This window comes from Motacilla alba, chromosome 1A, assembly GCF_015832195.1.
Source record: "Motacilla alba alba isolate MOTALB_02 chromosome 1A, Motacilla_alba_V1.0_pri, whole genome shotgun sequence".
Lineage (NCBI taxonomy): Eukaryota > Metazoa > Chordata > Aves > Passeriformes > Motacillidae > Motacilla > Motacilla alba.
This window is the reverse complement of record NC_052031.1, coordinates 58,959,555-58,983,753: the sequence shown is the minus strand read 5'-3', so window position 1 is coordinate 58,983,753 and position 24,199 is coordinate 58,959,555. Positions and strand designations below refer to the sequence as shown.

The following is a 24,199-nucleotide window of genomic DNA, read 5'->3' as shown; positions in this document are numbered from 1 at the left end:
AGGCCAAGAGATCACAGTGGATGCATAAGACGCTCCAAGAAATAAACACAATTTTGAAAATGACATCTCACCTCATCTGCTCTACGGAGAAGTCCAGTTATGACCTGAAAAACATGGGAAATGCTCTAAGAATTTTATTTTTCAGTTACAGTAAGAACCTATAAAATTTTTAACCATGTTTAATCTTTGAGAAGATTTAAGGAGCAGCTACTCTTTTATGGAAGGTGCTACAGTTGTTTATTACATGGGAAAGGAGGAATGTTCAGCCTGCAAACATGTTGGAAACAGCAGGTTTATGAGTGTGCCTGAGTACATGCTGCTACCACAACCAATGCCAGTGTAAATGTTTTAACACTGAATGATGCTCTGCATAATGCAAAACCAGCACTGGTCAGTGCAATTAACAAAAGCCAGAATGATCTACAGATGTATTCTGATCTTGTTCTCTTGAGGTCATTGCATTCATTTAGCCATTGTCTTATGAAATCAGTAGTTAGAAGTCAGGAGCTGCTTGAATAAAATATAGTCTTGAAAAAGAGAGTATCCCACAGTTCTGCTCCTGTCATTAATCATTTTGACAACAGGCATTTAATAAATACATTCCAGGTTTTGTTATCATTCCCACGTAATTTTTAAATTATCTGATTCCCACTTAGCAAAATATGCATTCCTCTGGGGGAGTTTATAGAAAGGAAGGAACTTTGAAAATCAAACCACTACAACTACATCACATAGAAAGAAAAAGCTAGAATCATGTCCCTCCAAAGAGTTTGCTCATTCTAGAATTAAGTTCTGGAAGACAGCTATGTCACACACTTTTTTTGTCCCCCCTCCCATCATCTCTTAAGACTAATACCAACAAGCAGAGTGTTCTGTCCTCAGAATATTAGAACATTTACTAAAAACACAGATTCTAAACTGGACAGATCTCTAGGATGTTATGATGCTGCTACATCACACAGACTCAATCTTCTTGCCCTCAGCCCAACTATGATTCTCAACAAACCAGACTCCTGCAGTACCTCTTGGACTGTGCCATCTCCTCCTGCAATAATGATCAGATCCGTGTTTTCCATTAATTCCAGAAGCTTTTTTGCTTGTCCCTCATAATCAGTCTGAAGAAACAGAGATCCAAACATGAGCACTCAAATGACTATTTTTAGTATATCTCTTTCATAGAAAAAAGAATCATCCATCCATCTGGTTAATAGTTATTTTTATATAGGCACAGAGTACTGTAAATTACTTACATTCAGAGGTTTTTTTAAACTTATAAAACCATTTTGATGCGTAATATAATATGTGCAAGTAAACACACACAGAGATTAAATGAAATATCAGAGCAAATCTTACTCAATAGATCTAGAACACCACAGCAACCACCTTATTCCCAGGTAAAATTACATTGAAAAAAAATCCAGAAGCCAATAACTTGCAGAAAAACTCCCACTACCTTTAACAGCCAAAGTGCTTAAGTGCATCTCCTGAAACACAGCATCAACTACACAAAAGGCCACTGCCTGACAGCCACTGACAATGGATTTAGCAGTAAAGAGTACTGACTTTTTAAACCATTAAAACTGTTTTCTACAAAATTCATGTCTTTTACAGAGTCATCTCAGCCCCACTTCCTGGCCCAGCCCTGTTTTGCCAACTTGTCGAGTCTAACACTACCAAGCATCTGTTTTAACTCTTGCAAAATGATTTCTTCTCTTAGGCTGGGACTAGGTATATTTAATGATCAGAGAAAGGAATTCATAAAAACACCATTTTAATATTAAACCTTGTGGAAAAGATTCCAAGACAGAAAGATGCATATCAGAGTACTCTGCTGTTAGGACACACTTGTTCTTCTCTTTCCACAGGAAACCTGTTTGTTAATTCATACCATTTAGAGCGCAGTGTTCTGCTTTTGTGGTGAGAATCTTGAATCTTTTGGAGAGACACAGAAATAATTTCAGTGCAAAGATAAAAGGTTATTTTTAATCAATCTGAACAGTTCAACTGCATGTCAAATTTCCTCACTTTTCAATTCTTCAAGTTCAGGCAGAAATGACAAATTCAACAGCAATGGGCACACACCACTACCCAGCACTCAAATATTTAGAGAGTTTTTTCTCAAACATGAATTATAGAAGGGTTGCTTTAGACAGACAAACAAGCATATGTACTGCTTCAGCTGAAAATTAAAATCTCACTACACTGTTTGAAAACCAACTGTGAATTAAAAAGATTAGGTATCGGCCTAATATCTCAGTATTCATTTCTTCCTATAAGATGTCTACAGAACAACTGAGAATTTCAAATGCATACAGATTTGAATTTCAATACTTCAAGAGGAGAAAGAAGAGAGTCAGTATTTCTACAGTAGCAGGACCTATCAGTTCTTACCTTGACCACAGTTACATCCAAGCCAGATAAGTGCAAGATTGGTGCAGCATTCTTTTCAAAAAGGTTCCCAGCTTTGCTAGAAATAAGAGTAAAAACTGTTTAATGATGCCTGTGGCTGAAAAAAAAAATAAAATGCAAACACAAACAAATGAATAGCAAGAAGAAATCTACTTAAAACCAAGCATTCAATCTCCACAATTAGTCACTTAACCTGACAGTCAGCAAAGATGAGATTTCATGTGATTCAAATGCATTGCATTTCTAGTCTCATATCTCAGATGTCAGGGTTTTATTGCAGTTTTAATAAGTGCACAAGATGCTATCTAACTTTTGCCAAAAATAATTTAAAAACCATTAAAAACCAGAAAGAAATTTATTAGAAAATGAATGACTTACAAAGCACTAGCCTTTAGGACCACAAAAAAAGCCCATGTAGGCTTTAAGAAGTATTTTAAAAATCCTAATTATTTATTACTCCATATTAATAAATAAAGTTAGAAGCAAAATTCTGACTTTTTTTTTGTAGGACTGATAATTTTATGCCTGTCATTGCATAATAAAATAATTATATCACTAACTATAAATTGTTTACAAGTAGAAACATGAGACTTGGCTAATATTATGCATTTTCCAGACTCACAAAAGCATGTGAGTCCAAGCACCTTCATGTCAGCTATAATACTCCCCTCATATTGGTAGTAACAACTCTCTGCCCCTCCACAAAATGCAACTATTCCAAAGCTTATTTGATCAGCAGAAACAAACACATATCACATCCAAGATTATGGTTTTTTCTGCTAATGAGCATGTAAAAATAGCAGCCAACCTCTTCCAGGAGTCTTGCTCCAAGCCCATATTTAGCCTCTCAGTTTGTGGGTACATCCCTTTCAAGGGCAGGTTCCCACAGAAGTAAGATCACTTCTTGCCAGCTTCGAGTCTTGAATCAAGGTCATCCCTTATTTCTATAATTTTTGAGGATGGAAATATATCAACTGCAAAAGTTTGGAAGGAATACAAAGGAATTCTACATGAGGGAATGACAAAGGCCGAAACACAGGTTTAAAGAAAAAAAAATTTATATATATATATATATATATATATGTATGTATGTATGTTTAGAAATAGTTCTTCCACCTCTGGCAACTGATTCTATTACTCATCCCAATATTTCTGGTGAAATAAAAAGTTTGGCATAGTTACATAGCACCAGCTTGGCATCAGAGGGAGGCAAAAATGAGCTCAAAAATCTGGCTGGCTTTTATAGTGGATAGCAGAGCAAAAATACAGAAAGAGTGCCTCAAATGAGAGTGCTAGGAAGGGGGACTTTTACCCTTTGCAAGCTGCTGGGTTGAGGAAGACTGTTGCTTTCTTCAATGGCATAGTGGCAGGCATCAGCTGGTTGCCAAAAGCCTAAGTAAGAGAAAAAGAGCAGGGCTCAGTTTATCTTTTAAGCACACTGCTACAACAGTTCAAAATAATGCAATAATGCATCTCTACAAATGTCAATGGGCTTTCAAGCCTCATGACATTCAAATGACTTCCATCTTCAGCCATTGTACAGGTCTCTTATTCAAAGACCTGCACCCTTAGCAGCAGCTCACATCACTGTCATAAGTACTCTTTAGCTCATTTTTACAATTCCACCACCATTTCGTTTTTGTCAACCTCTTGTTTTCTGCAATGGGCAGAAATCCAGGGAGCTCTCCTTGACTCCAAGGTTACTGAATTTTCTTTCCTTATGTAATTCTCATGCACCTGTCTGCCACCTTCTTTCTGCATTCTTTCCAACTTCTGAACTTTAATTCCTCTATCTCTTCTGCTCATTTCAGTATTTTCTATGCTTCAGTTTTTGAAGACAGGAAAGATAATTATAAGAGACTCTGCCTTGACCTATAAGCAAGTCCACTGTTTCTTACACTTTTTAAAAACTAATCTCTCTCTATAAAAATCATTAAATTCCTCTTCAACTTTTAATCCAATTCTGAAGAGGTGTCTCAATTTTAAATTCTTGGAGAATTTCTCCACAAAGCCTCTTGCACTTTGGACCTATTTCCAAAGCTGTTCAGCATAAGCAAGGAAATGCAAAACTTTCACAGACGTTACATCCTGCTCTATAAGCTTCTAGAAGGTCGTTTAAAAGCATCTTCACTAACACACCAAATCAAACTGGATTTGAACACAAGGAATGCAAGGTATTCAGCAACACCATCCAGAAGCTCCACAAAGAGCAGGAACCAAAGACTACTGTGCTGAACATGACCCAGCCAACTGTTCCTGGCTTTTCTTCCCCTTTCCCTTGGAAATTAACCGCCAGCAGTAATTTTTATTTTGAAGGAGGTGATACTGTACACAAAACCCAGTACATTTTAGTAGCTGTTAGCTATTTAAACTTAATATTAATTCCACTTGCAAACTTTGCTCAGGAAACCTCAATTTAAAGAAGGGTACAGCCGGCTGTGCTGCTTAAAACATCCAAATTTCTTCTTCAGGAAAGAAAAAGCATGAGCTAAGCTGCTGAGAGTAAAGAAATCTTCAAAGAAAGTGAAACAAATCAATAGCTATTAAGCTTTACTCAAAGATCAGCTGGAAAACAGACCAACTTATTACATTGCAATTGTTGGGTGGGAATTGGGGAACAGGGTCCCTCTAGCATGTTACAGCTGTTAAAAACAACTAATTATTTGCTTAGGGGGCACAATATGATGTATTTGCATGCTCCAAACAATCTAGCAAGGCCCTAAACAACCCAACAAGGCTCATAAAGATTTTATTAGTAATGACATAATTACTTCATTATGTAATATACTTAGACATTTATGTTGCATACAGGGGTATTTCTAAAGCAAATACTGATTTGTAAGACAGGAAGCAAAAAAACAATAATGCAATATTCTAGAAGTTTTTCAGAGCACAACATAAGTAAAGACAACTTATAGTCCTACTATAAAAATGGCTATTAAATATATATATATATACATATATATATATATATATGAAGGTATAATTTAGGTAAGTCAATGCCTTTTTCACTTTCTGGTCACATGCACACTTACAGGTATTATATTTCTGGACATCTAAAATGACAACCACTGTTCTACAATTTTGAAAATTCCTTTATACAAAGCTTTTATAGTGCTTTATGAATACCAGCAAAGAAACTACATTCTTTTACAGAAAACTATCCTTGAGTGAATTGTTTGCCAGCTAAACAGCACCTCTTTACATGTGCCCAGAGTTCAGCAACAATAAGGTCAATCAGCAAGACTGATCTGCCAAGGAAGACCGAGTCAGCTGACACTGACTTATCCCAGAGACAGAGGTGTAAAATGTCAAAAATATGATAAATGGGTTCTTTATTATAGAATCTTTCATAATCATTTGCCACACCAAGGCTGTCATCATAAAGTGGTATTTAAATTCAGACACGCATGGCAGAACCTTTGCATGAAGTACTGCTGTCATGGAGTCTCCCTCAGGAAGGCAGCTCCCTCATCAATTTGATAATGTAACAGGCTTAAAAACCTGAAAGTCCAATGTAAAAATGGTAAGAACTTCACACACATTTCATTCAAATGAAACTTCTTCTTTGGTGACTTTGTCTCTATTTTTTTCCCGATACTTATTGTCCTGCATTGTCAACACTTATATACAGCACTATAAAAGCAAGTAGCATTTTCCAAACAATTTCAGATTGCTGTTATTCTGAAAAACATACCAGACACTTAATGCCTTAATGCAGTACTGCTGTGTGTTTTCAAGCACTATTTGGCAATGACAGTGAGAATGGAAATTACAGCAAGAATTGATTACTAGGCTTTCTGGTTCATTCCTTTTTAATGCAGGAGTCTTCTGCAGGGTATTTTCTCAGGCTTTAACCACTAAAATTGCAGGAAGCTCTACTGACAGTGCTTTTGTATTTTCATTTGTAAGAATAAGCCATGGAATAGAACCTGTCACTTAATAACTGGATTTAAGAAATGAGAAATTCAGGATTTCCACAACTGAACTATCTGCTAGTACTGGTCTTTTCCTTAGCACTTACACCTTTTTGACAATACACACAAACCACTTCATCAGCTCCTTTTAAAAAAATTGGTTTAATTTGGTCAGCATGCTTCAAATACTGAGGTATTAATGGCTATTTTTTGTGATATAAAAAAACTTTTATCACTTTGTTATTATGTAGTAAAAATGAATAGTGAAAACATAAAGACTCTGAAATTACAAGCGTGGTTTATGAAAGCAGTATTTTCAGGGAAAGATTTTCCTTGTTTTTTCATGAGCAGTGAGTAGTTCCCTTACATCTACTCTGGCATGAAGATCCATTGCACAAGACAAGTTGCTGTGAAAATCTTTCAACAGCAGACAGGCTAAAATTGGGATAATTCCAGTGCACAACACTTCTTTACTGAGAAAAATAATTTTCACCATTCTACTCAGGCCCCAGTACGTAGCAATGATGGGAGCAGTGTTACACCCTGCAAAATGTCAAAAATCTGTCATGAAGAAGCATGTTTAGAATAAGCTTTATTTGTGGGAGGTAAAAACTCTTAAAATCCTACAGAAGTGATGTCATCCATGGGCAGCAGCAACTTACACCTCCAAAAGATTGCTTATTAAGGACAAGATTTCTTTGCGGGAATATTGCAGTATGGGAGTTTGTTGACTGCTGTTTGCCCATGCAGGCCACAAACTAAGAAATGCAGCAGTCAGTATCCTGAGAGAGTAACCCTCCCCCCTGAACAGTGGCCTTCTTGTCACTGATCAGCAAGCAGGCTGTCCCCATTAAGTTCCCTGGAGATGGGTCCCAAAAGAGCTGGGTCAGTCAGTCATCACAGCTGGCATTCCTGATAAAGTCGCTCAGGGTCAAACAGACAAGGACAGGGTCTCTGCAGCTGAGCACTGACACAAAGCGGTTTGTGCTGCTTCTGCCCAGCATACACCCCTCCTGGTGGGGCTGGGATTTCACTCTTATCAACAAATCATCTCCCTACCAGAAGTTTACAGGCCCAGAGCAATTGCACGAGCAGCAGTGGAGGTGTGGGTAGCTCCAGCAGCGATTTAGATCACCCCCAAGGATAACGCTGCCCTCCCCTGCAGCAGCAGCCAGGACGTGCAAGGGGCAGCACCCCATCCACCCCTGGGCATCAAGGGAAAGAACACAGATGATGGCATCATTAGAAGGCTTGTCACGTAGGAAAGGCCCACTGGGAAAATCTCAGGAGCCCTGCACAACCAAGATAAGAGGCAGATTTTAATCTAATTTTATTACTTTAAACAGTATTACCTGGGCTTCTTGGCATGCAGCTCTTCGTAGCAGGTTATCACTATCAGGTAAGACAGAAAAGAGAAGGGACATTACGTTGTGCAAGTTTAAAACAATTTGCTCATTTTTAAAATGTAGGTACATACCCTTTTTACACACAGTTTGACAACACTGGAAGAGTAAAAAAAAACCCCAATCATTTTAAGGACAAAACACCCCCACTGATGCATACATGCTTTTTTTTTTTTTTCCCCTGCATCTGCACAAGCACTCTTTCTACAGAAAAGAAAAGCAGAAAACAAAGACCAGGATGCCAAGTGTGCTGAGATTATGTAAGCTCTGGCACACTGTGTAACTGTGATTTATTTGTTAAATTGCTACATAACTGTACTCCAGAGCTCAGGTATGGGTTTTTCTAATGTTCTTACTGCCCGATGTTTACACTAAAGGTACTTACCATTCTGGCAGTGTACAAGGGTTCTAGAGAGTTCTTAAGTCTGTGCATTACAACTGTGAACTCCCCTTTCCATCAGTTTACAAGCCAAACACACATTAATGCAGCACCTCCCACTCACCTAGGTCTGAGCACGGCCCAAAGCAGTAACTCAGAGAGGTGAAAAACATTCATCTCATTAAGTGAAGAATAAAAACAAAACAGAGATGCTCAGTGTTAGATATGTCACAGACGGTCTGTTCAGAAATACGTTCCTGACTTGTCACTGGCAAGGGTATATAAACAGCAAGCACTGGAGACACAGCTATTGAGTGAGGAATGAAAGTCTATTCCTTTCCCAGCCCCCAAAATGCTCTATTTCCCCTTGCAGACAAAATGGCAAATACTGTTCTGCTGTGCCCAGAGTCTTGCCTGTCCTCTAGATACCAACACTCTCCATCCTCCAGCTTGTCCTTGCCTAATACCTGGCGAGACCATATATTTTTGTCTCAAAATATCACATACAAAAAACACCACTTACAGTCAGCATACCAAAACAAACACTGTACCAACCAAAAGGATTAAAGGCCAACCAGACAAAAACAGGCGGCTGGGAGAACAGCACACTTCTGCCCTAAAGTGTGGCTCATCAGGCCAAACCCTGCCATGGAAATGGCAGAAGAGAAGGCAAGGAAAGGCCAAACCCAAGTGCCATCTACTTGATTCCGGTCATTTACAGTATTTGTCACTGGAACTATATAAGCTGCTCTTTTTGGCATTACCAAGAGATGCTGCAGTACCATGAAACGAGAAGTAGGGTGACTTCAGGTGAGATATAAAATTGGGTTCTGTGAAAATAACTACACTATAAAAGCCACAGATTTATTCCTGGTAATAATGAAAAGACAAGGGAAGAGTTCAAGCATGGAAAAAGAAAATATGTGAATAATACCTCATCAGGATAACAAGTAACTGGAATGTCTGCAAAAGAATTCCTCAGAGGCATGCTGTCATATTTGCTCCTTAAAACCAAAGAAGTAGATAATTTGTATTAAGCACCTGCAATATCACTTAGAGGAGCAACAGCCTTGGGTTTGATTGCAGTAATATGATGGAAATGCACCAGTTAAAATAACTCTGCAAAGGCTGGTGTTCCAGGCTGAGCAACAGCAGTGTCACAGCTGATTCCAGCTCAATCAAGACAGCGTGACAGGCTGAGTCCACACCGTGCCACTGAGGGCATGAGCCCTCACACAGGGACATTTGCATCTCCCTCTGTGACTACGTGTGGCCAAAGCAAATATATAGTAATTGCCATTTCGATACATAAAACTGAAATATTATGGGATATCAAGGAGCCCCCACTATCAAATGATGGCTGTAGAGTTGATGTCTTTGAGAATTGCTGTCCCAACCTTCTGAACAAATCCCAGCCAAACCCACGTTATCTCTTTACTTCACGTTGATGCTATTTTCTTCAGAAGTCAAGCTCTGTCACACTGCCAGCCAGGAGGTTTTCCTGGTGCCCCCAGCTTTATGCTGCAGTGTTAACTGTCTTTAAAATGAAGTCCAGCAACACTTCCCAAATACAAGCAGAACATACTGTGCTCTCTTTCTCAACCTCAAAGATCCTCAAAACAACTGTCAAGGATTCACCTCAGTGAGTTTTATCCATAAAAATTAAGCTTGACAGTTTAGATGTCAACATTTATGCTGATTTTCTCCTGCATTGAAGCACTTAAAGAGACAGAAGAAGGCTACTTCGACATTTACCATTTTGGTGTCAAAGGAAAAGTTTAGATTCTGAGACTAGAAGAATCATTTGCCATCCATCAATTTCCAGGTGATTTATCTCACTTCTCCAGCACAGCACCCAGAATCCCATACCATCCCAGACATACTCATAGGACTTCCACTTAATTCAACTGGGACATTTCAAAGTCACCTGAGTTTGTCAAGGACGTCCCAGGTTTGGTTTAAAGATGCCAGGTAATAGGAATTTTTTCATTTCCTTAAAATATTATATCAACACTTAACTAGATTCAAACCTCTGAAAAAACAGTACAGGTGCACTCACAGGGATGCATTTGTAAGAACAGCAGTCCTCCTCCTGCATCACAGCTGCTGCATTTACTCACCTCACATGGCTCACCTAAAGGACCCCCAGTGGCCCTGCAAGTCCTCTGCAGGTCATAACAATCACTAAATAGAGCTAGAAAAAAACATGAAAACCCGCTAAAAGGAAACTTCTTAAAGCCTTCTGCCTCAGTATGTATTCATTCTCAAAATATGACTGCTCACCAGCTCCCAGAAAAGATGAGACTTTAATAACAAACATAAGATTTTGTTGATTTTTTTGTACTTTGTTGTCTACTATTAGGTAGTAACAAAGCTTTTTCAACAATCCTCAAACATGAGCAGGTGGAGTTGGAGGGAATTGCTCCACTGCCTTTAAGAATACAAAGAGATTTCTTCTGACTTGCACCATACCCACAGCAAACTAAAAATCAATTTTTACTTCACGTTTCCCCTAAGGCCTTATCTACACCATTTGGCCTTAAAGCCAAACAGACGAGCAGCGTTGCATCTGCTGGCAAACTCAGGGCTGTCTTCCTGCTGTGAGAATTAAGCATCACACAGCTTACAGCTGGGCCAACTTGCTTAAGCAGTAAAAAATTGGGAAACGGAGAGGAACAAACAGTGGCAGCAGGGTATGGAAGAAAGACGCTGTCCTAGGCTGAACCCACAGACAGAACATTCCCAGCACAGCCTCAAGGCCAGCAGCCACAGCAGCACAGACTCTGTGGAGACCAGAGCAGGCTCACACCAAAGTATGGAACCAATACAGAAAGGACTCAAAGGTAACTGCAGAGCTCTCCACTCCCCAGCCATGCCAGGCTGCCAGCACACAACACTGAGAACACAACACCCATATGACCTGCCTGGACAGGGCTGCTCTGATTTCTCAGCAACACTCCTAGAGCAGGACAGCTGGCCACTGCGCCTCTCCTGAATGTTTTCAGCTAGAATAGGGCATTAACACTCTTACACATAAGCACAAGATCCACACAATTTAGTATGGATGCTCCTCAAGATGAGACTAAGCTCTGTGCCCAAGAGCCAGCAGAAGCCAGGGTGGAAGGACAGCTCCCATGATGAAAGTCACTCATGGCAGCAATGAATGCAACAAGGAGAAGACAACAAAGTTGAACTGAAGCTGTTTGAGGCTCTCAGCTGCAGCAAGGGTCTGTCTTAGATCCAACCAAGGCAACTCCCCTAAAAGTGATCACATTACAAATGTAAAAAGCAGCTCAGGATCTCATTCCAAAATGGGTTATCAGCATTAAATCTAAGACTATTAAACATACTCAAATATGAAGAAGTCTAAAAACTTTAAAGTTTAGCGTCTGCACCAAACAGTTTTGTGAGGAGAAACATGACCAAAGCTGTGCACACAGGATCAGTCCTCAGGAGCTATATCAGAACTCCTGAAAAAGATTTTATCTTAGGAAGGAGCTTTTTTAGCTGCTTCTTATACAGCAAGAGCGCAGAATCCTCTTTACTGGGTATTAGAATTTACTTCCATCTTGGCCTTGGAAGGGTATGAAAGACAAATCTTAGGTTTCATCAGCTTTACCCAAGACTCAGAATTTATACTCTGTTTTTTTGACAAAGTTTGGATGAAATAAAGTCAGCTACTGAGGAAGTATATGCAGGAAGGTGACAAAGTGAGTTATCAGCTGGCAAACACATAGAGACTAACATTCTAATTGTAGATAACAGCACCACTCAGGATTACTGGCAGGCAGTCAAAGGCTCAGGTGCTTTGCCAGCACTTTCTACTGAGAATGTCAATACTTTAACATCTACAGAGTAAAACTAAGTATGTGATAAGTCCACTGCCTCAGCAGAATATCCAGGGTCTCCATCCTGACACGGTGATGATCACTTATGCAGTGACATCACTGTAACACTCTGGTCAAATCTGACAATCAGTTCAGCTCATGTCTGTCATGCTGGAGATTTCATTCTGCCGATTTCACAGAGCTGGTAACTCACTGCACCCCCTGGGGATAAAAAGAACAGCTGCAGCTCAGTTCAGGAAAGGTGACACAGGACATAAAGTTGAGAAGGGATTCCAAACTTGGTGAAACTTTTAGAACAATCTTTATTTGTAATCACCCTCACCTGTGTATGTTAAGCAGAAGTATGTTACTGTGTATGAGCAGACATCAGACCATCTGCACACCCTGCAAGCTTTGATCTAGGATATTAAATTAAGTGTCCCTTGTACCTGCAACATGATATGCTACAGATTAAAATGAGCCTAATACATAAATTCATGCAATCCAGACAACCTCACATGTAGTAACACTGAGTTCTCCTCCTACTTCTCAGATAGCACAAGAGTATTTGTATCCTAAATGCAAGGCAATGGATCTTTAAAGCATATTCTTTTACGAGCGCAAAAGGAATTATAAGATGCATTATGGTTTTGCAAGAATGGCAGTGGGGTTCTAGTTAACAGTAGTTCAACCAGACATAACTCCTATCATTTGACACATGAAAAACCTTTGCCACCTCCTGACTGACAGCTCTGTGAAGAGGTACCTTCTGCACTATCATATGCTCAGAAGGGCTGAATAACTCATGGCAGAGGGGGAAAAAGCACAAGGTTTCCTCCTTTAATTCCTCCTGCTCATCTAAAACTCCTTATTTTTAAATCAGCCAGTGTTTGACCCACCACCCCCCAAAGTGGAAGGCTAATACACTGATCCAGAAACTAAACACCGCAGGAAGAAAGTACCAGGACTAAGCAGCTCCTCAACCTTTACAGTTATTGCCATCCACAACCTTTAGACCAACTCAATGATGATCCATCACACACCAGTGCCCCTCTTCCCTTTACACCCTAGGGAGCACAAGGGCATCCACACCAGGCTCCACAGCACACTCTTCAGGGCGTGCAAGGGGGACTCCCACATCCATTTCCAGGCAAGGAAGAGGCACTGGGAACAAGCCTGGAAAAGGTAACACTCTTCTTGTCCATACAGCATCCTCCAAAGTCTTAAGGAAGTACTTCAGAGCTCTTCTGTCCCTGTGAGCTTGGAGAGACTGACTACAGAAGAGCTGCCATTTATCTGCAGGACAGATTGTTATTTACAATAGCTCCACTTCATGCAGGCATCATGGCTGCTGCATCCAAAAGAAGAAGGAACCTTGAGAAGTCAAAAAAGCAAATCACCTTCTGCTTGCAAGAGAAATATTTTAGAAAACCCATAAGAACGGAAAGACGGATGTAGGAGGGCAAACAAAAATTTTCTTTGGCTGCAAATAAATGACCAACATCTCAGCTATTTCCCGGAAGTCAGAGGCCAATCCGACCCAATGCTGTGCTAAAGCAAGGCCCCTCATCAGGAACTTGCGATGCCAGAAACCAAAGCACAAGACCTCACTACACTTCATGTGTGTTCTCGAAGGGCAAGTATCAGTCTAGTCAGGTATGGCTCATGCATAGCAGTTGAACCTCTGATGTGGATAACAACAAGCCTCAGGGCCAACCCAGCCCCTACAGATGCTCCATTAACCTCTCCCAGCGCTGTCTGTGGCCATCTGTGCATGGGGCAAAAGGCACCTCCCTGCTCCCCAGCACAACTGGGATACAGACACAGAAACTGGGAACAGGGAGTGTACAAAAACACACCAAAAGCCATGCCCACAAGCTGCAGAGAGGCATCCTGGCCTACTCCCTGCTGTCCACCTGCCACAAGGTAAGGTCCTCACCTCACAGAGTATCACAAAGGGCTGTTGAGACCACCTTCGAACTCTTCTTTACATTCTTGCCATCAGGCTCTTGTCGTTCCTTGTTTTTCTCCAACCTGGATACAACTCTGCAGGGAATGGCCCAGAAACTGCTAAACAGTTGTCAGTGTTTCCAAACAGTGTTTAAAACTCTGAAAGCAGTAGCTATGGCCTGCATAAAAGTCTCACTGAGCTGTCTGTCATCACAGGATTTCCTACTTTGCATTTCCAGTGCCTCCTAAGGAAATGCTGTATTTTCCTTTACAGACAATAGGGAGATTGGAGAATGGGATATGTAAAATTTTTTTGCCCCCAGAACATCATCTGGGTTAAAGCACCATGCCTACACTTGGGGCAAACAGCCCTACACACCGAAATTTAGATACCAAAGATTCCCTTTTTGGGTTGTTTGCCTTTCATATTTTCCTCCTTATTCCCCACCACATCACCTGTGGCACGCTCCACATTTTCTGTGATCCAAACACACTTTTACCGCTACCATCCAAGAAATCAGTGTACATTGGGAAACCACAGCACATGGGCACAAGAACACCCAGACACAACAGATACAAAGGGGAGACTGAGCCTCAGTGCTTCAGGTAAGAAGCAAGCAACTAAAGCAGATGTACCATGCAAAACAAAGGCTGATTTAATGCCAAAGTCCCTAGGTAAAAGGATGTGAAGAGAGTATAAAAACAACATAACCAGATTTATTTTCCTAACTTTTCCACCGAGGCTTTGGCAGCATTGCAATGTAAGCAGAAAAGAGCATTGTTAAAAGCCTGAGTAAACTATTAAAAATCATTAAGACAGTGACAATAAGCAGCAGAACCAACAGTAACAGCTTTTAAAAATAAAAGTCAAATTTCAGTCCAATACATTACCCATAATCCTGAAGGACAAGGATTAAAAGATAAACTCAGCTTTTTAAAAAACACAAATTAGGATTTTACTTGCTGTAAGGGACATTTACTCCCCAGGAAAGCAGTGGCAATGACACCACCAGGGGAGGAGCAGCTGCCAGGCTTCTTCCAAGCTGGGTGGGCAACAACAGCAAAGACCACCCCCACTGGGTGGGGGGGTGGGGGGACGACAGCACAAGGCTGCCGGTGCCAGGCCCCAAAAAGAGACAGGGACTCCCGCCACAGCAAACAGGAGGAGGGAAAGCCCACGGGCACAGGACCACCACCCTGGGATGGGCCACGCTCAGCACACCCTGCAGGCCTGGTGCCAGTCATCCTTATAATACAGGCTCAAAGCAAGCAAGCCGAAGGCACGCGTGTGGCTCACGACATGCTTTTTAGGTTAGAAGACAGAAAACCTTCTCCTCTCCAAGAGGCCCCAACACTGCTAATGCCACCTACACACCCCCTCCGTTTAAACCTCCCGCCTGAACCCGACGCGGCCGACGTGGGAAGGCAGGGAAGGGACGGAGCCTCCCACGCCCCCAGCTGCTGAAGCAGGACGGGGATACATCCCCTCCGCCTGCCGGGGCCCTCCGAGAGGCGACCCCCATTGTAGTCGCTCCCCCTTCCTCCATCTCTCCCTCCCGTCTCCCCGCCCGGCCCGGCCCGGCCCCAGCCGGCATTACCAGTGCTTCCCATAGAGCCAGTGTCCGCCCCAGCCCAGCAGGCAGGCTCCGAACGTGGATTTCTTCCAGTGGTGCCTGAGGGCCGCCAGCACTTTCGCCATGGTGCCCCGCCGCGCCGGGGGCCGCTGCCGCGCCCGGCCCGGCTCGGCTGGAAACGGCTCCCGCGGCCCCGGCGTTCCGCGCTCGCAGCACGCCGCGGAAACAAACAGACCAACCAACAAACGAACGAACAAAAACCCGCGAATCCCAGGGAAAAGAGTTTTCGCTCTTCCCGGAGTCCCGGCGCTCGCTGCCTTGCTCCAGCCCCCGAGAGGACCTGTTGCCATAGGCTCTTGCTGCCGGCGCTGACGCTGCCGGGAGCGCGGGCAGATGGAGATGGAGCGTAGCGGAATACAGAAGTGAACAGAGCTTTTCTCCACATCATTAAAAATATCCATGTTGTTGCCCCCGCCCACACAAAAAACCCAAAAAACAACCCCATAAAAAACCCCAAGAAAACACCAAACCTGCCAAAAACACCAAACCTGCCAAAAACACCAAACCCAAACCAACCAAACAAAACACAACAACAAATCCCAAGAAAATCAAAACAAAACTCAAAAGTAAAACAGAATCAGAAATAAACAAACAACAAACTGAAAATATTCCAGAATATGCAGTTAGAAGAAATGTTGTCCAGGAGGTAAGCAGGGGGTTTGCTGTTTTAGCCTAACCATCAGGATGGCCATAAGAACTGGATAAATGTCTCCAGTCACGCATGAAAACACCAATATCACAAGGATGCCATGCAACCATGAACAGCCTGAACATCCTGCCAGGGGAAGGTGGAAACATAAACAAGGGGCAAGATCTAACCTCATAATGGAAAAAAGCTTTGGGACAAACTAGTGGTGGTAGCCTCTCCTAGCATGAGGTTGTAACAAGCATTCTCTATAACTATTTTTTGTAAGGTAACCCACCCAGTTGATCAAGGGAAGCCAGTAGAAGTAATCTTTTTTTGATTTCAGTGAAATATTTGTCAGGAAAAGCCACAAATGCCAGAAATTTATGTCCAAAACAAGACAGAGGAGTCCTGCAGCTTTATTGGAATAAAGGGAGAGAGTCCACCGGGACACACCCACGGGGTTTTTCTCTCTCTCGGTTTTGGAGGGCGCAGCCTCCTTTTACCCTGAGCTCCCGGCTGCATGTTGCCCTCTTCCTTTCCCCACTGGCTGAGGTACTACAGCCTTCCCAAACCACCTGCAACATATCCCCCCTTGAACCTGTCATTTTACCCCAAAGGTCTTAAGCTCAATCTTGTGCAGACACTTCTCTGTTTCAGGAGCCAAGCTGTCTGGGCTCTGCAACAAACCTGCTGCAAAACGTCAGGAAGGACATCAAGACCCATTTTGAAGACATTAAGACATACACCTTCACCCATGGAATTGATGGTAAACACATGAGCTTTCCTCTCAATCCCTCCTCTTCTTATTTCTCAATTTGTCTTTACAAGCCCTAGTTATTATTAACTTGACCCATTTTAACGTCTGGAACATTTGAAGCACTCCTCCTGACGTTTCCACCTCTGGTCCCTGCACCAGGTGTGGCAAGTAAATACAGAGAATAAAGTAGACAATGACAGTTCACATTTGCCCATTAATCACTAGAGGTCCTGGTCTGTGGCTACTGATAGCCAAGGTCTCCCATCCTTTTCCTCCAGTTGAGGAGTGCACATTTCTGGGGCTTTGGAGACCTTGACCTGTGTGTGATGGGTCCACCCGTGTCCAGCTGTCCTGGATGGTATTCCTGCAGTCCTGGTTGGATGTTCTGAACAGCCAAGTCCAAAGGCAGTGTCTGTGCTAACTGTGCTTCCTGTTTGAGTAACCCCAAATGGCCTCAAGGGACCCCCACCAGGCACTCCAATGACCTCAGGTCAGCCCAAGTGACCTCAGGTGGGCACTACCAGGCACTCCAATGACCTCAAACAACCCCAAATGGCCTCAAGTAACCCCACCAGGGATTCCAGTGACCTCAAATAACCCCTACCTGGCACTCCAATGACCCCAAGTCAGCCCAAATGACCTCAAGTAACCCCAAAAGACCTCAAGCAACCCCTGAGGTTCTGCAGCCTCAGCTCTCAGGGAGGAGCAGCCTGCAGCACCCCACAGCAGCCCATCATTACCAGGCTGGCAGGGGCAGGGATGTGAAGCAGACTCTCCCACAGCTTCTCTCCCAGCCTGGTCCCTCCATTCATCATGTTCTCCAGGAGCTGGCTCCTCAGCAGCAGGACCTCAGCAAGCCAGAGAACTCACCTGGTTCATGGTAACCATTCTATTTTGCTGTACCCAGTCTGTACAGAGTCTTAAACTGGGTTAAACAAACCCAAAACCAATGAATATTATTACAAAGAGAAAATACATAAAACTCCTCAGTGGACACAAGCCAACTTCCTGCTCATGTCTCATTCTTCCTGGCCTTTCTCAACCCTGTAGAGGGTGTACATGGTGAACCCATGGTCACCAGTCATGGTTCAATAAAATGCACCTGCTCATCTTTCCCACTTACCAAAAGAACATTTGAACAATTGTTCCCCCTTTGGCATAAAATGCAAATTAGAGAAGTTCCTGTGTCTACGAGGAAACACACTTTGTGGTTCAGCAAGAGCTGCAGTGTGGTGTGCCCCTGATGCAATCAGGGTGGTGGTGTGACCCTTAACAATCCATTTCTAATGTTATTTTTACAAATGGCACACTGATTCATTCCCAATCACTTTCCTGGTGTCTGCCTGCTTCCCACTTGTCCTAGAGCTCCCTGCACTTTTTCCAGAAGTTTCTCATAACACGTGAGAGAGGGTGAGCAGCCACAGAGATTTCATGAAAGTACTGAGTTATTCAGAGAGACCCCATCCTGTAAGAGAGGAAGAGGGATGTTGGCCATTCCTAATAATGTCTTGGCTAAATAAGTGATATGAGGGAGCAATGCTGCTTTTGTAGACCACTCTCAACAGAGATCTCAGTCTGCAGACTCAGGAGAACAAGGATGCACTCTGGCAGGGACGAGCGGGTTGGGGTAATCAATGTAACACTGGACAGATTTTTTTTTCTAAATGTTTTTGCCTTTAGCAATTAAAAACATCAATGTCAATAAACTGCTTTTTTTGTTTGTTTGGTTGGTTGGTTTGCTTTTCTTGTTTTTGGGGGTTTTTTTTGGGTTTTTGTGGTTGTTTTTTTGTTGGTTTGTTTTTGTTTTTGTTTTTTGCAAAAAGCTTCTCCAAATCCTTCTGCCTAAGAATGTCAGGATGGGATATGAATTGTAACATAAGGTGGCTGCTTGAGGCCAAATTTGGGATGCTGGGTGTGCAAAAGTCTGTTCTGCAAAAATCAAGTTGATGCAGAAGATGGTCCAGATGACATTCTGCTGTAAGTGATAAGAAAAGCTGATTAAACCCTAGGGATTAGTATCCCTACTATGTTTTGGGTTTTCTTTTCCCTTTATTTTGCAGAGCAGAAGATCTGGGATTTTTTTTTCTTTAAGTAAGAAAACATTAAATTATCTTCTCCCAATGAATATTTCAAGCATAACCTCATGTAGTAGCCATTGCTTCCCACTTGAATATTCCAGGTTCATCTGTCCACTACATCTCAGTGTGCTGAGTAGGTGCACTTGATGCAGTGCTGAATGTTCCAGGTGGTGTGGAGTGATTAAATGTCCTACTTTTCTTTCGGTGTTTGTCCTACTTTTTTAGAGGATTCAGGTGGTATGGCCAACTGCTAACAGCAATGATAGCCTCAGATATTAGTACTCTCATCCTTTTCTTCACTTATGAAAAGATTGTGTGCTGATAAATGCTTTTCAAATTCATAATTCTCATGTGGTGCCACAAATAATTTACAAACATCTATAACTTCCTATTTTGCAACCAAGTCTACCGAGTACAGTTATGTTCATTAACGATGTTTCCAAAACAAGCTTGAATTTTTAAAATAAACCCTCTTTAGTATTCAAATACATGTTCAGAGCAGTCAGAAAAAAATGCTTAAATGTATGAAAGACCTGAGTATCTCTAAGATGGCTGAATGGCAATTTTCCTGTGTTCATAACCATGAAAACACATCAGAGTTAGTATAAATGAGGAATTTTACCTCAGTAGCTAGTTGTTTTCAGCATCCCTAGAAGAGGGACTTGACCCTGCTTTGGGCAGGGTGGTTGGACAGGGTGAGGTCCAGCGGTCCCATCCCATCTCCCCTACTGGGACTGTGTGACACTATCAGAGATTTTGGGTTGCTGATTTTTGATGTGGGGCTTTTTGAAGAGAGCTGCCCTTTGAAGAAAGAGACAGTGCAGACAGCAATGACAGATTCTGCACTTCTCTTTTACTTGGCATTACTTAGAATGCAGTGTCCATTCCGAAATTCCTCCTGGCGAACACGTATGTCCTAGTTTTTGGCTGTGGCTGTCTGATCACCCTCAAGGTAGATCACACCTGCCATGCTGCTGCATGTACTAGGTAATTCTCTTTTAGCTGCCCTAGTTTTCTGCATGTCAGATCAATAGGAGCAGGTATTAGAGTGTGTGCAATGGAAAATGAGAGGATAAAGGACTGATCTTGAGCATCCTCTAGATTATGTGCTGTAGTTGTTTTTTAGGCCATGTAAAATTCCTGCTCTCTTTTTCATAACACTGTTCAGAGGAAGCTGGAATGTGTGATTTTGTTTTCTTATGATTGCTATGTGGTTTTTTGTAAAAAACAGACTAATTCAAAAAGCTGCTCTGTAACTCTTAAAACTTGACTGGGGAAGTGTCACCTAAAATTATCTCACAAGCTGCGTATGAAGACAGGTGAACACCTCATCCTAGTTACTCATGTCTGACCCTTGCAGGATGAGTAATTTTTTATCATTCTGTCTCTACCATCAGTTCCAAGCCTGTTAGCAGGAGAAGCTTCAGATACATGATCATGCTTCAGGCACATACTTACTTGTTACTTTGGAAAAGTCACATCCTCAGTCTCAGTGCTCAGCCACACAATGTAAAAGAGACAGTAGAGAGGTTTTTGTCTACTGCCTGGCAATGCCCTACAATTGATAAGGACAGAAAATCATTTAGTCTCCTTTTCTGTTCAGCACAATCTGTGCATATGTTTGCATAAAAAAGGGAGCTCCCCAGTCCACTGTAGTCCTTCTGTCATCCTTACAGCAATGGAGAATTGGGACCCCCTCAGCCTGCTGGTTATTCTGGCATTTGAGACTCGTTTATCTATCCTCTGAGGATATGAAACAGCAGTGCTGTCAGCACATCCCGTGCCATCGTGGTAATTCTGTCTCTTCAGGTGCTTTCTTACAAGTAAAATGCAAATAGCCCTTGTGTTGCAAAGAGACCAAATGTAGCGCTCTGCAGGAGCTGTGTTTACCGCAGCGGTGCAGGTCCGTGTTCCTGCCAGACCGAGGCAGCGTTGTCCGTGGGAGTCTGCCCACGTCCCCTGCTTTTCACATGATTAATATCCGTGTGGTCAGAGTGACAGGGAAGAGAATCCTCACACAACCTTCAGGCAGCTGATGAGGAGAGAAACGGAATCTAAATATTTCCATGTCTCTGACCCAGCAAGAGAGATTAAATCTAATTTGCTTAGTTTTAATCCTACAACACCTGAACACCAAGCATGGTTTAAACTGAGGGAGAGCCCTTTTCCTTGGTGGATGTGAGCAGCACTAACTGGATACCCCTCCAGATCAGGCCGTGGGATGGGAGCTCCTGCCATTCGAGCACATCCACTCTGACTTTTCTTAACCACAAGCCACAGGCATAGGCTTGGCTGCAGACAGAGCTCTTTCCCTTCCTGTCCAGGAGGGTCCCTGGGCTAGCTGAAATCTCTGGTGGGCTTCCCTGTCTGGGTCTCTCTGCTTCTGTTCTTCTGGTTTTGTGTCCAGGGCCTGAAACTCCTCCTCCTCAGTGCGTCCCAGGTCCCACTCCATTCCACCCTGGCCGATGATTTATGTAACAGAGAGGAGCACTGCAGCCACTGAAGCTAATCAGAGAAAGTTCTTGCCGGTGAGAGCAGAGAAAGTTCATGATGGATTCTCTTGCCCTTATTTCCAGCTCTGCCTGGAGGTGTGATTCCCTGGGGCAGTCATGTCTGCAGTCAGTGCCTGCTCCACTGGTTTGGAGAAAGAACTGAATCACATTGGCAGGGTTTTTGGTTGGGTAACTCAGAGAAACTCTGCACAGGAATAATCCCTCCCTTCTTCCCCCTCCTTGCTCTTCCTTGGCTCTTCTGCAAGCAGAACATGACCTGAGCTTCACCCTCCCTGGCAGGAAATTCAGGAGCGTGCCTAGCGTATTTATAGGGCAAAACCCACGACCTTTACACCCTGCCCCCTCTTCCCACATCCAAGCTATTACACAGAAATACTCCCTAATTCTCTGAGTTTATTAACCTTTTTTCCAAGGGAATGAATAGAGATATTCACAGCTTTTGAACAGCAGCAGAAACCCATTAAGTTGCTCTGTGGCAATCTTGTCAGGAATTTGTTCCTTTAGTGGAGACACGTTTCAGAAGGCTCTACACTCACTCCCAAACCATTTGGATTCAGTAAATGCAGGTGCCACTGAGGCATCAGCGTGAGCAGGCCTGGATTCTAAGCTTTGAGTGTAGTTAGATCTCCTCTAGGTCTGCTCCAAATGGAGGAACAAGGCCAGTGCCCTGGGACTGGGATCTCTCCATTTCCCTAGCAGCACAAGCACCTGCACAGAAACGTCTAGCAGCTCCTGTGCTAATTCTACACTCTGCTTCTCAGTGAAGGTCTCAGTGAGAGCTACATCAAAGACATTCATTTTGTTGCTGGTACAGGTTCCTACCCCCAAGAAAGTCCTGCTGACTGAGGCTAAGGTCACTCCTCTCTGGGCTCATGCTGTCACTGTGGTACTGGTACATATTAGAGGACTCAACACAGAAAATAGTAGGATAGTAGGAGGGAGGGAGAAGGAGAGAACCTGACCTGCCTGCAGGATGTGCATTCCCAACTAAACAGCACCTACTTGGAAGGGACGTAGCTTCCACCCAGCAGGCTGGCAGCACCAAACCAGCCCTGCCTTACATCTGCAGGCAGGTATTGTCACTTCTGCACTGAGTCTGAGCGAGGGATGTAACCCTGAGACTCCTCGCTCAGTCATTTTGCTTTTGGCAGAGATTAATGCTCATTGTTTAACAAAAGAAATAAGTCGCATTCCCTTCTTTTATCCCCATTGTACAGCTGGAGGAGAGAGAGTAGGAGATTAGGCCTTTTACACTGTTCCACTGTTCCTAAAATATTACATACACTTTCCTATATTCACACTGAGATACTGCCTACCCAAAAATCCAGATGCTGCTATATACCATCCTGGTTATATCCCATGGCCAGATGATCTCGTATTCAGAAGAGCATCTGAAAACCACTAATATATCTGCAGCAATGGTTCATTTTTCACTGAGGCAGTGACATCCTAATCTATGGACCAGATGGAGTGGGGCCTTGGGCAATTGTAATCAAAGAGCAACAGCCATAGTTTGAAGAAAAGAGATTCCCTGTTGGTTTTCTATTAAATGCTTCTATTTTCATTTTCTTTTGACTCAATTGTGTGCATCACCATGGCCCACTGAACGCATCTGGCTGACATCTTGGATCACATACCCAGCACATTACTGTGTTTGCTCAAAGTTTCACTCCTTCCAAAGTCAGAGGCACAGTGGCTCTGTGACAGTGGCTTGTTTTATCCCTGTCCTTAGGTGGAGTTTGGGGATCAACAGAAGCAGCTGCAGGCAAAGGCAGGCTGAGAAAATCCATCACTGTAATGATGAACCACTCCCATTCCTTTTCACCAACCAAATACCTTTGCTGCTGTAGAAGGTAGAAGATTAACTTGTCTTGGATGCTGGAGTGCAAAATGGGACCACTTAGAAAAAGTATAATCCCACTGAGTTACTATAAATTGGTCTAGTTCAGTCCCTGCCAAAAGATACATTCTGCATCTTATACTGACAAGGACCTGTGCTCACAAATTGTAACAGGGCACTTCATCAGTGAAGCAGAGGTCTTAATGTCTTCAAGTGTTGATGAACACATAATTGTATTTTGTCTTCTTCTTTTCTCTCAGTAAATCAGTAAAATCGGAATAAAATCTGTTTTTCTACTTTCTCATAGCTTTCAACTATTTAAAGGTAATCACTTTTCCTGTGAGAAAAAAGTTGTAGGAGTTACAGATCCTGTCATATATACTGGTTCCTTAGCATTACAGAAGACATTAGAGAGTTCTTCCAAACATTTTCTTTACAAACTCTGTAGCATTTTCAGCAAATGTACTTCAACAATCTCTGGCTAGCTTGGTTTTGAGCAGTTTCACATTGCATTTGTCTTCAGAAAGTTACTAAGTGATATGGTTTATGAATTGGTTTTGTTGTTTTCGTGTTGTTAATTGACATGCTAATTATGACTGACACAGGCACTGCTTTTAAATTCCATGTTGTTTCTTTCCCTGCATACAGTGCATATTCTTTGAATTCCTATCACATTGTGATCTGGTATCAGTTCAAAGACTGGCTTTGCTTCTCAAGCTGTTTAGACATTCTTTTCACTTAATACACTGCTTTAAGGATCTCTGATAAGATATTGCTGAGGGCAGTGTGAGACTCTGGGACTTGACTAGGCTCGATTAGAACAGCCATGTATTTTACATTAAATGAAAGTGGTCTGAACGAGCC

The 24,199-nt window shown here is 42.6% G+C and overlaps 1 protein-coding gene across 2 annotated transcripts in view; it reads right to left on the bottom strand.

Moving 5' to 3' along the window:
* Positions 1-15,792, bottom strand: part of AGK (acylglycerol kinase) — a 35,409-nt gene extending 19,617 nt beyond the window's left edge. The window contains exons 1-6 of one of the 2 annotated variants that reach the window (XM_038153998.1): positions 15,484-15,792; positions 7,679-7,718; positions 3,722-3,801; positions 2,392-2,467; positions 1,023-1,115; positions 72-104 (exon numbers count right to left, since the gene is read on the bottom strand). In XM_038153998.1, the coding sequence (XP_038009926.1) occupies positions 72-104; positions 1,023-1,115; positions 2,392-2,467; positions 3,722-3,801; positions 7,679-7,718; positions 15,484-15,584 (423 nt within the window). In that variant the 5' untranslated portion in view covers positions 15,585-15,792. Of the gene's footprint in view, positions 1-71; positions 105-1,022; positions 1,116-2,391; positions 2,468-3,721; positions 3,802-7,678; positions 7,719-13,874; positions 14,759-15,483 lie in introns of those variants that run through there. The other variant, XM_038153999.1, reaches the window with a different exon arrangement.
* Positions 15,793-24,199: the final 8,407 nt, after the last annotated feature.